At 41.4% G+C, this 16,245-nt stretch overlaps 1 protein-coding gene across 1 annotated transcript in view; it reads left to right on the top strand.

Moving 5' to 3' along the window:
• The window catches only part of DNAH8 (dynein axonemal heavy chain 8), a 332,077-nt gene that overhangs the window by 267,165 nt on the left and 48,667 nt on the right, over window positions 1-16,245 (top strand). Inside the window, exons 85-86 of the mRNA XM_044930509.2 lie at window positions 10,438-10,554; window positions 12,615-12,716. Of these exons, the coding sequence (XP_044786444.2) occupies window positions 10,438-10,554; window positions 12,615-12,716 (219 nt within the window). The remainder of the gene's footprint in view (window positions 1-10,437; window positions 10,555-12,614; window positions 12,717-16,245) is intronic.

Genomic DNA, 16,245 nt, shown 5'->3' with positions numbered 1-16,245 from the left:
AAAATTGTGAAGATCTCTTAAAATCCAATCATAGTGTATTAGAGCACTTCATAGAGAGTTAGGAGGCCTGGGCTTTAGACTTGTTGTGACATCAGTTAGCTACATAAGGTCGGTCCAGTTTTGTCCCTTTGGGGGCCTCTGTTTCCCCATCTGTGTATTTCAAGTCAGAAGGAAGTGATCTTTCAAGATTTTTCCCATTTCTAACATTCTGTTGTCCAGCTCTATGATTACACAAGGAGTGTAGATAATTCAAACATTTCCCCTCACCCTGCATCCTCCATTCTAGTTTCAATTAGAGAAATGTTTTAATGTTTTTCAGTTAGACAAAACGTCCTCTGTCACCCTTCTTCTCCTGCCCTCAGTCTTTCCCAGCATCAGGGTCTTTTCCAATGAGTCAGCTCTTCACATCAGGGGGCCAAAGTATTGGAGCTTCAGCTTCAGCATCAGTCCTTCCAATGAGTATTCAGGGTTTATTTCTTTGGGGACTAACTGGTTTGATCTCTTCTGTCCAAGGAACTCTCAAGAGTCTTCTCCAACACCACAGTTCCAAAGCATCAATTCTTTGGTGCTCAGCCTTCTTTATGGTCCAACTCTCACATCCATACAGGTCTACTGGAAAAACCATAGCTTTGACGATATGGACCTTTGTTGGCAAAGTGATACTTAGCTTTTTAATGTTGTCTGGGTTTAATCCCTGGGTTGGAAAGATCCCCTGGAGAAGGGAAAGGCTTCTGGCCCAGAGAATTCCATGGATTATATGGTCCATGGCTTCACAAAGGGTAGGACATGACTGAGCGATGTTCACTTTGACTTTCAGGTTTGTCATAGCTTTCCTCCCAAGAAGCAGGCATCTTTTAATTTCATGGCTGCAGTAACTGTCCACAGTGGTTTTGGAGCCCAAGAAAATAAAATCTGCCACTATTTCCATTCTTTCCCTATCATTTGCCATGAAGTGATGGTACCAGATATCATGATCTTAGTTTTTTGAATGTTGAATTTTAAGCCAATTTTTCCACTCTCCTCTTTCACGTTCATCAAGAGGCTCTTTAGTTCGTCTTCACTCTCTGCCATTAGGGTGGTGTCATCTGTGTATCTGAGATTATTGATATCTCTTCCAGCAATCTTGATTCCAGCTTGTGCTTCATCCAGCCCGGCATTTCTCATGATGTACTCTGCATATAAGTTAAATAAGCAGGGTGACTTATACAGCCTTGAGGTACTCCTTTCCCAATTTGGAACCAGTCTGTTGTTTGATGTCCGGTTCTGTTATTCCTTGACCTGCAGGCAAATGTCTCACGAGGCAGTTAAGGTGGTCTGAGATTTCCATCTTTTTAAGTTTTCCACAGTTTATTGTGATCCACACTGTCAAAGGCGTTAGCATAGTCAATGAAGCGGAAGTAGATGTTTTTCTTGAATTCTCTTGCTTTTTCTATGATCCAATAGATGTTGGCAATTTGATTTCTGGTTCGTCTGCCTTTTCTAAACCGAGCTTGAACATCTGGAACTTCTTGGTTCACATACTGTGGAAGACTAGCTTGAAGGATTTTGAGCATTACCTTGCTAGCATGTGAAATGAGTGCAACTGTGCAGTAGTTTGAGCATTCTTTGGCATTGCCTTTCCTTGGGATTGGAATGAAAACTGACCTTCTCCAGTCCTATGGCCACTGCTGAGTTTTCTAAATTTGCTGGCATATTGAGTGCAGCACTTTCACAGCATCATCTTTTAGGATTTGAAATAGCTCAGCTGAAATTTCAACACCTCCACTAGCTTTGTTTGTAGTGATGCTTCCTAAGGGCCACTTGACCTCACACTCCAAGATGTCTGACTCTAGGTGAGTGATCACACCATCGTGGTTATCCAGGTCATTAAGACCTTTTTTGTATAGTTCTTCTGGTATTCTTGCCACCTCTTCTTAATCTCTTCTCCTTCTGTTAGGTCCTCGCTGTTTCTGTCCTTTTGCCCAACTTTGCATGAAATGTCCCCTTGGTTTCTCTAATTTTCTTGAAGAGATCTCTAGTCTTTCTCATTCTATTGTTTTCCTCTATTTCTTTGCATTGTTCACTTAAGAAGGCTTTCTTATCCCTCCTTACTATCCTTTGGAACTCTGCATTCAGATGGGTATAGCTTTCCTTTTCTCCTTTGCCTTTTGCTTCTCTTCTTTCATCAGCTATTTGTAAGCCCTCCTCAGACAACCACCTTGCCTTGCTGCATTTCTTTTGGGGGAATGGTGTGGTCACTGTCTCCTGTACAATGTTACAAACCTCCATCCGTCATTCTTCAGACACTCTGTTTATCAGATCTAGTCCCTTGAATCTATTTCTCACTTCCACTGTATAATCATAAGGGATTTGATTTAGGTCATATCTGAATAGTCTAGTGGTTTTCCCTACTTTCTTCAATTTAAGTCTGAGTTTGGCAATAAGGAGTTCATAATCTGAGCCACAGTCAGCTCCTGGTCTTTTTTTGCTGACTGTACAGAGCTTCTCATCTTTGGCTGCAAAGAATATAATCAATCTGATTTCAGCATTGACCATCTGGTGATGTCCATGTGTAGAGTCGTCTCTTGTGTTATTGGAAGAGGGTGTTTGTTGTGACCAGTGCATTTTCTCATGCACACCAGAGACTCTTGGAGGGCACAAACAAAACCTTGTGCACACCAGAACCCAGGGAAAGGAGCAGTGACCCCCACAGGAGACTGAACCAGACCTGCCTGTGAGTGTCTAAGGGTCTCCTGTGGAGGTGTGGGCCAGTAGTGGGCTGCTGTGGGGACAGGTGCACCGGCAGCACAGTCCTGGGATGTGCAGCAACGTAAGTCCTCTGGGAGGAGGTCACCATTAGCCCCCCCATAAAGTCACCAGGTGGGTGATCCACAAACTGGAACCTTGAGACCTCCATGAACAGTGTGAAGAGGCAAAAAGATATGACACTGAAAGATGAGCTTCTTAGGTCAGTAGGTGTCCAATATGTTACTGGGGAAGAACAGAGAAGTAGCTCCAGAAAGAATGAAGAGACTGAGACAAAGCAGAAATGATGCCCAGTTGTGGACATGTCTGGTGGAGAAAGTAAAGTCCAGTGACATAAAGAACACTATTGCATAGGAATGTGGAGTGGTAGGTCCATGAGTCAAAGTAAATCGGTTAGGATAGAGCTAGTCTGATAGAAAAATCCAGAATTCTTTAGGGGCTTGTGATCCTGCATCAGCAGCATTCATGTCACCTGGAGACTTCTAAGAGATGAATCTCAGGACCCACCCTGGATCTGCTGAATCAGAATCTGTGTTGTAATAAGATGCCCAGTGATTTGTGTGCACATTAGGGTTTAAGATACAACTGTTATAGGAAGAAGTATTCTGCAAAGAAAGATTTTGGCCTATATTTTTCTATTGTTGGATATAAAAGCCAAATACCTGATTTGTTAATTGGTGAATTGATTCTTCCCAATTTTCCTGGATGTCCCTTGCTTTCTACAACATGATGTGTATACTTTTGTCCTTTAGAGACTGAATAAAAGAAGAGGGAATTGGTTCATGTCACATAATCTGAAGCTTCTGGACTAGGGAAATTGGTGGCAAAACTCACCCTCGGCTCTCCAGTGCTGACGTGGAGATAGAGTTTTGGGTGAAGTAGAAGAGAATAGCTTTATTGTTTTGTCAGGCAAAGGGGGCCACAGTGGACTAATGTTCTTGAAACTGAGTGTACCAGCCTGGAGCGGGTAGTGAGGAGTCGTACAGTCAGCTCGTGGCCATTCTTCTGACTGGTTGGTGGTGAGGTAAGAAGGACTCAGCATCATCAGTTGTTTGGTTCCAGCTGGTCTGATGTCTGTGTGTTTGTGGGCAATATACAGGTAACTTCTTCTACCTGGTGGTGATTCCAGTCTCTGTAAAACAACTCAAAGGATGTGGCTCAGAATATTGTCTGTAGTCCTTGAGGAAGAACCAAAGGTCCTTGACATTTTTTTTTAATTACTAAGCTATTATTATTTCTTCCTTTTGTATTTTCTCACCTCTCTGATTAAATTTTCGACTAAAGTTTTTCTACAGACGGAAGGCAGGTGAAGGACATGGTTGGGGGGGGTCTATTCTGGGAAGAGTCTGCTCACTTCCAAGGGGTTCATGTTGGAGTCCATCACACATGAGAATGCAGGACCAAGTGGTGAAACAGCCAACCCCCACCTGCCCTCCAGTGTGTTTCTCTTACCGAACCATGGTTTGGCCTCATGTACCCCACCTCAAGGGCATCATGTGTTATGTGGATCCTACTCTTATTGCAGAGGATGAAATGAGCATCCCTCCTCTCCTGCAAGGAGGGGAAGTAGATTTGACTGATCAAGGACAACTGTCTTGGGTAGAAGAGTGGTGGAGGGTGTCTTGAGGTGGGAGCAGGCTTACCCAGGGGGAGGGGGTGACCTGGGGGCCGCCATGGAAACTTGCATAGATGCACCAACCAATTCTGCACTAAGTTCTGCTCACTCCCGACTCCCCCAGCTTCCCTCCCTCCTCCTCCAGGAACTTGGCTCTGAGGTTACTGCTGCCGAGTCAGCTCTCACTGCAGTCAGCTGATGTCTCTGCCTCGGCCAGCCAGTCCTCCTGCCCTCCCCATGGGAGCCTTGCATCCCAGAGCCCTGGTGCATGCCTCCACTTACTTGGCCATTACTTCTTGAGAACAATTCCTGCATCCTCTGAAAGATGACTCGCAAGGGAAGCGTCCCTCTGGTGTCAATATTCTCTCACTACCGTTTCCCAGAAGCTCCAATGTAGCACTATCCTGGGCTTCAGAGCAAGCCCACGCTCACCCTTCAGGATTTTAGTTTTAAATATATCCTCCTCCAAAGTCTGGGTCTTCTGAAACTCAACAATTCCATCTGTAGTCTCCTGCCAACAGTTCCTGCAGAAGTATAGGAAAACCTTGGCTGTTTTGTTCCCACTGATGATCCCTGTACTGCCCCTTGCGGCACACCACATTGGACCCTGAGCATCTTAAGCAGGGGTCCAGCAAATTGAACCTGTGAACATCTTAAGCATCTCTCTTAAGCATCTTATCTTAATGACTGGATCCTCAGCCACTGCTTGGATCCAGAATCCCTTGGAGGAGGCATTGTGGTGAAGGTCTCAGACCTTTGTAAAATTTTCTACGTGATTCTAGTGTTCAGTGAGAATGGAGAATAACTGCTAAAGAGCCACTGCCCTTGGGGGAGGTGTCGTTAGTCATTTTTATGTCCTTTTCATGGTTGGGATGTTTCGCTTTCTCACTTTGGCTTGCCACATTGAAGCCCATGTTCGGGACTTACGAGTGATACACAACTTTGTGAGGTTTATTACAAGAGTCTTTGATTAGCAGCTTGAACTGCCTGCAGGGGCAGTTGCAAACTTGGAAATTTTACCATGGCTATTAAAATATTTGTTAATATTTAATAAAAATGGCCATATCTGTGGGGCTCAGGGAGTACCACTGTTAACAGTTCCTCATTCAGAAAAGTGTTCACTTTTCTGACTTTTTTTTTAGGTTTAAGCCTTGACAAATACTCAATTAAAATTTAATAGTCTGAATACCAGTTCTTGCTTTGGGGAGGTGTGATAATAAAGTTCTTAGTGCAAAACTCTTGAAAATAATTATAGTAACATGATACAGAATTTTTAAAAAATATCTTTTACATGTTCCTGTATAAAAGGGGTCAGAACCCCTTTTCCCCAGGGTTCTGACTATTTCTGTTAATTATTTTAACCTATTGGTGTTTCTCTTATATTGTCCAGTATGGATTTTATTTTTTATTTTATGTTAGCTCCAGTTATTAAATAAATAGGATGCAATGCTCTAAAGAGAGCCTTGCTTTGAAGATGAGCCTGAAATGATTCTGCACTGGACTGTGGGAGAGAAGATCATTAGGCTGAAGTAGATTCTAACATAAAACTGGAAATGGCTTTGACGTCATTAAAATGATGATTCTCTTCAGTGTTCTATGGAGGATTCCACATTTCCATATTGTGTTGGTAGTTGTGTTTTATATATCCTTTGGAACAGAAAGAAGGAACTGTATTGGTTAAATTCAGTAGGGAGTAGACTAGTCTTCCTAAAATCATGACTCCTCAACTGAATAATGGATTAACAACTCCTTTCTGCTGAGTCAGGTTTAGCTCTTTCTCCTGATGTTCAAATCTGTGTGTGTTCCATCCACCCCTGAATCATCACGTGGGGCTGTGGTTCCATATATACTCAGCAGAGGCTGTCCCCTGCTGCAGTGGCATAGATCTGCAGCCTCCTTCTGGACAGATCATGAGCTCTCCACTCCTGTCTTTGCTCCTGACCTTGACCAAGCTCAGGATTCTTTTCTCCCTTCTGTTCAAACACCAGCTGCAGTTTTGTTCTTCCCAGGAGACTTGATTGAATGTCTTCTTCAAGCTTAATGTCTGTGAAATTTTGACAGTTAATTATACTTACTACCGTGTTGTCCTCCCTTTGTTTCTAAGTCTTATTTTCTCAGCTAGATTAAAACTTCTTGCAAATGCACTGATTCTAATATTTTTCTATGATATCACCTAGGACTCATAATTTCAAAAACACTAATTGGATCGGAGAGATTCAATATTCCAAATATTCCAAATTCTAGCAAAGTCCTCTGCTTTTGAGCTTCCAAATGAGTTCTTCGGTCACAATGGTTTGAGTCTATCCTGATATAAATCCAAGGTGCTACTTCAGTTCAGTTCAGTTGCTCAGTCATGTCCGACTCTTTGCAACCCCATGAATTGAAGCACACCAGGCCTCCCTGTCTATCACCAACTCCCGGGGTTCACTCAAACTCACGTCCATTGAGTCAGTGATGCCATCCAGCCATCTCATCCTCTGTCGTCCCCTTTTCCTCCTGCCCCTAATCCCTCCCAGCATCAGAGTTTTTTCCCATGAGTCAACTCTTCTCATGAGAGGGGCCAAAGTACTTGAGTTTCAGCTTTAGCATCATTCCTTCCAAAGAAATCCCAGGGCTGATCTCCTTCAGAATGGACTGGTTGGATCTCCTTGCAGTCCAAGGGACTCTCAAGAGTCTTCTCCAACACCACAGTTCAAAAGCATCAATTCTTTGGCACTCAGCTTTCTTCACAGTCCAACTCTCACATCCATACATGACCACTGGAAAAACCATAGCCTTGACTAGACGGACCTTTGTTAGCAAAGTAATGTCTCTGCTTTTCAATATCCTATCTAGGTTGGTCATAACTTTCCTTCCAAGGAGTAAGCATCTTTTAATTTCATGGCTGCTGTCACCATTTGCAGTGATTTTGGAGCCCAGAAAAATAAAGTCTGATACTGTTTCCACTGTTTCCCCATCTATTTCCCATGAAGTGATGGGACCAGATGCCATGATCTTCGTTTTCTGAATGTTGAGCTTTAAGCCAACTTTTTCACTCTCCTCTTTCACTTTCATCAAGAGGCTTTTTAGTTCCTCTTCACTTTCTGCCATAAGGGTGGTGTCATCTGCATATCTGAGGTTATTGATATTTCTCCCGGCAATCTTGATTCCAGCTTGTGCTTCTTCCAGTCCAGCGTTTCTCATGATGTACTCTGCATAGAAGTTAAATAAGCAAGGTGACAATATACAGCCTTGACGAACTCCTTTTCCTATTTGGAACCAGTCTGTTATTCCATGTCGAGTTCTAACTGTTGCTTCGTGACCTGCATGTAGGTTTCTCAAGAAGCGGGTCAGGTGGTCTGGTATTCCCATCTCTTTCAGAATTTTCCACAGTTTATTGTGATCCACACAGTCAAAGGCTTTGGCATAGTCAATAAAGCAGAAGTAGATGTTTTTCTGGAACTCTCTTGCTTTTTCGATGATCCAATGGATGTTGGCAGTTTGATCTCTGGTTCCTCTGCCTTTTCTAAAAGCAGCTTGAACATCAGGAAGTTCACAGTTCACATATTGCTGAAGCCTGGCTTGGAGAATTTTGAGCATGACTTTACTAGCATGTGAAATGATTGCAACTGTGCAATAGTTTGAGCATTCTTTGGCGTTGCCTTTCCTTGGGATTGGAATGAAAACTGACCTTTTCCAGTCCTGTGGCCACTGCTGAGTTTTCAAAATTTGCTGGCATATTGAGTGCAGCACTTTCACAGCATCATCTTTCAGGATTTGAAATAGCTCAACTGGAATTCCATCACCTGGTGCTACTTAGGTGTTGTTTTTTTCTCAATTGTCACTTATAGGAATCAATAAGTACAAAAAAAATAGCAAGAAAGTGAAATGACCTCATTTGTGAAAGAAAAGATACCTAGATTTTGTCCTTTTTTCCAAGAGGAATTAAACCATCTGTGATTTTAGTGAACCAACCTAAGAAGTGAATGTTTACAAATAAAAATTGATAGTAATGTAAAATGAAGCAAATCTCAGCATTAGGACAGTTTTCAAAGATCACATTTTAAGGAAAAACTGAATTGCAGTCACTCAGTGCACGTAAATGGAAACGTTTCTGTAGAGCCAATTTAACCAGCTTTAGTAATTGGAAAGGAAGAATTATTCTTCATTCAGTCTCCTGTCTAATTGACCAGTAAATTTTAAAAATTAAGTTAAAATGGGTAAAACTTTTTTGGAGATGATTCTTTCTTTTAATGGGAAAACATTTGCATTTTAATTATAAGTGTATTTTTGTATTTTTCACTTTGAAGTCTTCAAGATGGAAGTAATTCTAGAGACTCAAGGGTTAGCCAAATGCATTTTTGTGTTAATGTCCTATAGATCCTCCAAGCCACTCTTGCTCATGGAACAACCTGAACGAGGCTCACCTGAGTGAGCTCTGATTAGGACAAACTCTGAATACCAATTCTGAACTTTTAAGTTCAAATTACTGGGAGAGGGGATGTTGTTGGTCTTGGGCTGGTTGTCCACCTTTGATCTAATTAGCTAGAGTGGAAATGGGAGTCCCTCCATACAAATGCCTGATACCTGACAACCCAACCTAAAGAAGAACAGTTCTAGAAATAATGGTAGCAGTTTACATGTCTAAGGGTTGTTTGTCCTCAGTCTGGTCTCCCAGGGCCAGGACATCTGGACCCAATTTAATTTTGATTTAGGATACACTTAAAAGCATATCCTGTGCGGTGTGTGTTCAGTTGTGTCCAACTCCCTGTGTTCAGGGAGTCTCTGTGACTCCCATGGACTGTAGCCTGCCAGGCTCCTCTGTCCATGGAATTTTCCAGGCAAGAATGCTGGAGCAGTTTGCCATTTCATTCTCCAGGGGATCTTGCTGGCCCAGGGATCAAACCTGCATCTCTTGTGTCTCCTGCCTTGGCAGGTGGTTTCTTTACCAAAAATCAGTAATTAAAGCTTCTCACTTTCTCAGTTTCTTCTCTGACTTGTCCGTGAATTTGCCCAAATGAAAATTCATTTAGATTCCTTTAAATGGTAGTGTTATTCGTGGTCTAAAGCATGGAACAGCTGCAGGAAGAAGTATTGGAATGGCTTGTGAAAACCGTGTGTGTGTGTGTCTGTGTGTGTCTATGTCTGTGTATGTGTGTTGGGTTACGGAAAGCAAAAAAGAGAAAGAAAATCTAGGACACATTTAGAGGTAGAGAAGTGGAATTGTATCTTCCCACCAATGTATCAGGATTCTACTCTCCACAAGAGTGACACTTGGATCAATGGTCAGGAGCTAACCTGAATAAATAATTGAACTTTTCTTAGACTGACTGTGTGCTGAGGCAGGGAAAGCTGATGGTATGGTAACATTTGTGTTAATATATGTGGTTAGCTAGGTGATCAGGGTCTGGAAATATCAGCTCTGACACTCACATACCTTTAAAATGGTCTCAGAATATCAAAGCAATTGAGTCATTTGGCTTGAGCCCTGTTTGATTATTTATGAGTAATTTGATGATTTGAAATGATTAACCACTGGTTCACAGGAGAGAACAAACAAGGGCAATATGTTTTAAGGCAGATATGTCATGTTTTACAATAGAAAATGTTTAGTTTTCAAAATCTGAAACTGCAAGATTACAAAGTGATACTAGCAGGGAGTCTGAACACCCTGTGAGCTTAGGTTATTCAACTTGAAAAGCAAAAATTCAAACCCTTACACTTAACATTTGAAACTTTCAGGAGTCCAATGTAGAACAAGTGAATTCCTTCAACAGCTATTTTTCGAGCACCTACTGAACTTTCTTGAGCTGACAGTGGAGACGTAGACTTTTTAAACCCCGGACTCCAATTTGGCAAATAGCCGGAGATTTGCTTTTTTTTTTTTTGTCAACCATCTAGAGCCAAGGAAAAGTATTTCTAATGTTTGCTGTATCCCAAACCAAATAATGGTTTGGGATATATTCTTTTATGATGTCAACTTACTTCAGTATCATGCCTTAATTTTACTGTAGTTTGTTTGAATAATAAAAAGGAATCAGCTGCAATACAAGTTAAAAACCTCACTCAATACTTAACTTTTCTTTGGTGTTTTTAAGGAGCGACGCAAATTTGGTCCCTTGGGATGGAATATTCCTTATGAGTTCAATTCTGCCGACTTTTCAGCCAGCGTTCAGTTTATTCAGAATCACCTTGATGAATGTGACATTAAGAAAGTGAGTGAAATTATTTCTTTTTGCTTGTTTGTTTTCATTGCTGTCTTTAAATCAAAGTTCTAGAGACATTCGCGGTCTGGGATATGCAGTGACCCTGCTAACGTTCCCCGCAGTTCTTCCAAAAGGGATCAGTCATTCCAATCACCTGTTTACTGGTCCAGCCGTTTCCAGTCGCATCTCAACTGCCCATCGGAGTGCACTGAGGCTCTCCATTTCACACTTGTGTCCCCCGCCCTCACCCTACCTCTGTCTCTCCCAAGCACATGCACAGCAGAGTCAGAGCTGTGATGGATGAACTCGTTGTTTTCAGAAACAGCACAGCCTTCTTCACGTCACATCCCAGTGCCTCCGTGTACTTCCGGAGAAAGTGTACCTTGAATCAGACTTTCCTTCCTTCATCTCACTCATGCCACCTCAGAATCCTCAGAAGTGAGGATGCTATCTCCCAGCCCACGTGAAATTTCCTTTGCACCTTAAGTCACATCTTAACAGATGCTATGCAGATAAACAGCAGTGATTTGTAACCACGATCACTGGTCATGTAGCACTTCACAGTTTTCAGGGTACTCGTGTGCAGGCTCTCATTTTTATTTTCACAACTGGGTGAGGCAGATAGAGAAGGCATTACCATCATCCCTGTTTTACTGATGGGGTACTAGGCTAAGGGCTTCCCTGGTGGCTCTGATGGTAAAGAATCCACCTGCAATGCAGGAGACCTGGGTTCGATCCCTGGATCGGGAAGATCCCCTGGAGAAGGGAATGACCACCCACTCCAGTATTCTTGCCTAGAGAATCCCATGGACAGAGGAGCTTGGCAGGCTATGGTCCATGGGGTTTCAAAGGGCCAGACAGGACTGAATGACTAACACTAGGCTAAAGAGAATAATGGACTTCCTCAGGGTCACCGGACTAAGAACACAAACTCAGTTGTTCTTTCACATGTGTGTTCCAAGGAGTTCGAAATCTGTTTTTTATTCTGTGATTTTGAGCAAGTTTATGAGCCTCTCAGAACCTGTTTCTTCATCCATAAAATGGTCATGGTTTCCAAGAGGAATAAACAAGTTATTATTTGTGTGTATGGTGTGTAGTCAGGGCTCAGTAAATACGAGTTGCCTGTCATCTCTCCCTCTCTTCCCTCTCACAGTAGATACCCTCTCACAAAGATAATCAAGATTCTACAGTACCAGTGTGATGAGGGTGAGCCATGATGAATTGTTATCTGGCTAGGGGAGAAATCTAGAATCAAACCATCATTTTCCTAGAAATTACAAAGGGATATTAAATTTGAGTATGACATTTTGATGAAAAAATTATATGGGTTCGTATCTATAATTGTTTATCATTTTTTTTATGTACAAATGACAGTTATCTTGAAATAGCTGCTTTGAAAGGCAATGTAGCTGAAAAATAAAATTTTAACCAAGAGAAAGTAAATAAAAATCAAGCATCCTTACTTCTCCTACCCCAAATGTATTGAAACTTTTTAAAAATAAAGAACTACTAATATCTGAAATGTGTTGCTTGTATAAGATTGCTATGGAAATTAATAAATGGTTTGATGTAGTCATAGCTCACACAATGAGTCAGAGAAAGATTGCATTGTAGAAAAACCTTGTGAATAATTTTCTAGATGTTCTCATACAGATTCAGAAAATATATTACTAAGAAAGCATATTCAAGCGTTGATTACTTGATTTTTCTCCTTTCCTCATTAAACGTGACTTTTTTCTGCTCTAACAGCTTGGCATTACTATAATGAACATTATAGGTAATTACATCCACAGACTGAAAAATAGTCTTCTTTTCCCCCTACTTTACATAATCAATGAGCAATATATTCACTGATGTTTAGTATTGTAAGTTTTTCTTTGGTGAACAAACCATAGCAATTCCAGTCGTGTAAGAGCAAAAGAGTTATTAATATAAGATAATGAGTAATTTTAAATGCAGTCTAGCTAGTGCTTCCTTTTTCAGAGCTTTCTTTTAGAGAAAGAATCGAAATGTTTAGAATTATTTGTTTGGGTTGACAACGAATAACTCTTTTCTATTTTTTAAAAAAGGGTGTGTCGTGGAATACCGTTCGGTACATGATTGGAGAGGTGCAGTATGGGGGCAGAGTCACCGACGACTTTGATAAACGTCTACTTAACTGCTTTGCTAGAGTAAGTCAACTTAGGAAAAAATACCATAGATACACATCTCATTGCATCTTCCTATTAAATAAGAATATTTTTGGTTCGTAATAGGTAAGCCAAACTGAAAGGGAAAAAATATAGAGCAGAGCCGCTGAAAAGAATCGGCCGACCAAACCAAAACCAAACCAACTAGCAATCTACTTGTGGTCCAAAACAGAACAAAGGTCAACTCTCAATGATCTATAATCTTCTGTATAGACTAGCTGCTCATGTCCACCTCCCCTTCTATAAAAATATTGGACATAATACCTCTGTCTTTTCCTCTGATTGCAAGTCTTCAGGGCAATTTCAAGCCCCAAGATAAGTGATCGGAGAATGAGCCAAAATTTGAGTTTTCTCATCTCTTTCCATTAGGATAGACAATTGAAAATTGATGAAGTGGTTTTTTTTTTTTTTCTCAGTGCCCAGTAAAATCTGCATAGGTCATGTGAGTAAACATTTTCTAGAAAATATTATCTCTTAGCAATTCTGGCTTTCACACCAAGCATGAATGGTATAAGTACATCTGCTGCTGCTGCTGCTGCTGCCAAGTCACTTCAGTCGTGTCCTACTCATAGATGGCAGCCCCATAGACGGCAGCCCACCAGGCTCCTCTGTCCCTGGGATTCTTCAGGCAAGAATCTACCAGACTCAAATTGTTCTTAAAACTTTTGCATGTTAAAGATGCAATATATGTTACCTAAGTGGAAAAAAAATCAGATATAGGAGTATTTTATGGTTATTTGGGTTCTCTGTATTAAGATCTAAACTGGTAATTCTTAGTTTTTTTTCCCACTTTAACAAAATTGAGACCTGAGACAAAGCATAAGCTCTGGGGGTATTTTGGTAAACTGGAGGTTGACCAGAAATCTGAATTGTTTTTCAACCTTTACTAAGGTTTTTCTTGAAATTGTATTTGGAGAAAGGTGGATGATGATAAGTGTTGGTAAGGATATGCAGAAGCAGATCTCCAGGGAAGTAATTGAGCAAAACTGAACCAAAATTAAGTATTATGGGTAGATACATCCCAGAATAGTTCTAGGGAAAAAAACCCACATATGGATATGTATAAAAATGTGTGGCAAGACTGTGCACGGAGCTGCAGGCGACCATTGTCGGTTGATTCTCCGGAAGTGGACTCTTAGAGGGATTCTGCCTGTGGTCCTCCCTTCCCCCAAGGGCATGATCTTGGTTGAGGCAGCTCCCTTCCAGGGCAATTCCTGGGAGGGACAGTGTTGTGAGCCCTCAGTAGCCAGTACTCCAGACAGCTGGGGGAGCCAGTGCCTGGGTCCTGGAGAAGGATTTGGTGGCACATCACAGCATCCACTGTGGAGATGAACAAGCCTAAGAGAATAGATAAGAAGCCTGAGAGAATAGATAAGCAGCAGAGGATGAGCACATGTGTTGCCATCGCTCATCCTTCAAAGGCGCACTGGTGGCCCAGAGTCATATGAAGCGTGTGTGATGGGACTACTCTCTGAGCCAGAATCCCACTCTTGAGTGTATGTCGCAGAGTAATTCTCAAACAGTTATGTGGACATGTACAAAGACGTTATCCATAGTATTGTTTGGGAGAGTGGAAAGTAGAAAGCAACCTGAGGGTCTGTCGGATTGAGGAGTTAGAGGAGTTAAATGAGGAGTTAGAGGAGGAATAGAGGAGTTAAATGTTGTATGCCTGTCATGGAATACAATGCGGCACTTGGAAGAAATGGTCCATATGACATCATGCATAAATCTTAGGAACATAGCATCAAGTGCAGAGCTTTCAAAAAATAAAATGAGGCCTATAGAGTGGTACCTGAGTAATTTCTCAAGGATAAATACATACTTTCAAGGATATATATCAAGTATATTTAAATAGAAGCCCCCAAAGAGGAGACTAGGAGTGAATATAAGGGCTAAATGGGAAAAACTAAAATGAAAAGGGTCTAGAGACCTGAGAATAACAAATGAATATGATGAACTTGCCTCTGTATCTGAGATTTAAAAGAGGAAACAAAATGGCAACCCACTCCAGTGTTCTTGCCTGGAGAATCCCAGGGACGGGGAGCCTGGTAGGCTGCCGTCTATGGAGTCACATAGAGTCGGACACGACTGAAGCGACTTAGCAGCAGCAGCAGCAGCAGTAAGCATATTTGTTAAAATATGTACAAGTACCCAAATTTGAGTTTTGGTACTGGAGACTGTGAAAAGTGGATAGATTCTGGACATATCGTACAGACACTACCAGCAGAATGATGATGGGGAAGGAAGGGACAGGGTCAAGGATCACTCCTAGTTTTGACCTAAGTAACTGGATGGAGAATGGGATTATTTACAGAGAAGAGAAAGAATTTCTGGGGGAAGAAATTTCGCTGGGGGTGGAAATTTCCTAATTTTTGCTTTTATATGCATATGTCATCTGTTTTCATCGTGTAACCTATGAGATGCCTACTGGACATCCAAGTGGAGATGTCTAAGACTGGAAGTTCCATAAGGGCAGGGACTTCACCTGTTTGCATTGCTGTACCTGGAATGGATCTCTCACATAGTAGTCACTCAATAAATATTTGTTGAATAAGAGAATGGATGAAGATAAACAGGCAGTTGGACTTACAGGGTGGAGCTCAGGAGAGAGCCCAGGGCTGGAAAAAAGGATTTGGAATTTGTCATATGTAGATGGCATTTAAAGTCAGGAGATGAGATGAGATCATCATCTAAGAAGAAAGTGTAGAGAAAAGGATGAAAAAAGAAAAGAAACTGAGGACAAATTCCTGAGTACTTTAATATACTTTAATGTATCAAGAAAGAAGAAATGTCAACTGAGAGAGATCAAGGAAGAGAAGGAAAGGGAATTGACCTTTACTGACTTTTAATACTGATTATTTAGTATTTGCCTGATATAAAAAAATTTACTTACTTTAAAAAATACATGGGTGTATGCATGCTAAGTCATTTCAATCATGTCCAACTCTTTGCAGCCCCATGGATGGTAGCCCACCAGGCTCCTCTGTCCATGGGATTCTCAGCAAGAATATTGGAGTGGGTTGTCATGCCCTCCTCCAGGGGATCTTCCTGACCCAGGGATCAAACCTGCATCTCTTAAGTCTCCTGCATTGGCAGGCTGGTTCTTTACCACTGATGCCACCTGGGAGACTCCTAAAAATTTATATAAGACAGCTCAATATAGAAAAATATCAACATTCAGCTTAATGTCTTCAAACAGAATGTGGGTGACTAGGGAGGCAAAGGCTTGTCATCTGCTGCCACTTTACCTGGTCCATATTCCCTGAGGGAAAATGGCTTCAGTTGAAAACCAGAGCCTTAAAATCGGATCCTCTGTCACTGTGACTTGCAATTTGGAACTTATCTTTGAATCCTTGTCTGTTTTCTCTGTTCTCAGCATCTTATGGCCTGTGTCCCTTAAAACCAGTAATTGTAGAACTTTGCTCTTTGTCCTTGAAGAGAACTTATTTTGTCTGGCTACCTTTCAGAGTGTCCTGAAGTAATTCCATGTAGATTTCATATTCTGTATTTT

Source organism: Bubalus bubalis, chromosome 2, assembly GCF_019923935.1.
Source record: "Bubalus bubalis isolate 160015118507 breed Murrah chromosome 2, NDDB_SH_1, whole genome shotgun sequence".
NCBI classification, from domain to species: Eukaryota; Metazoa; Chordata; class Mammalia; order Artiodactyla; family Bovidae; genus Bubalus; species Bubalus bubalis.
The sequence above is the reverse complement of the archived record's forward strand: the minus strand, read 5'-3'. Positions and strand labels throughout refer to the sequence as shown.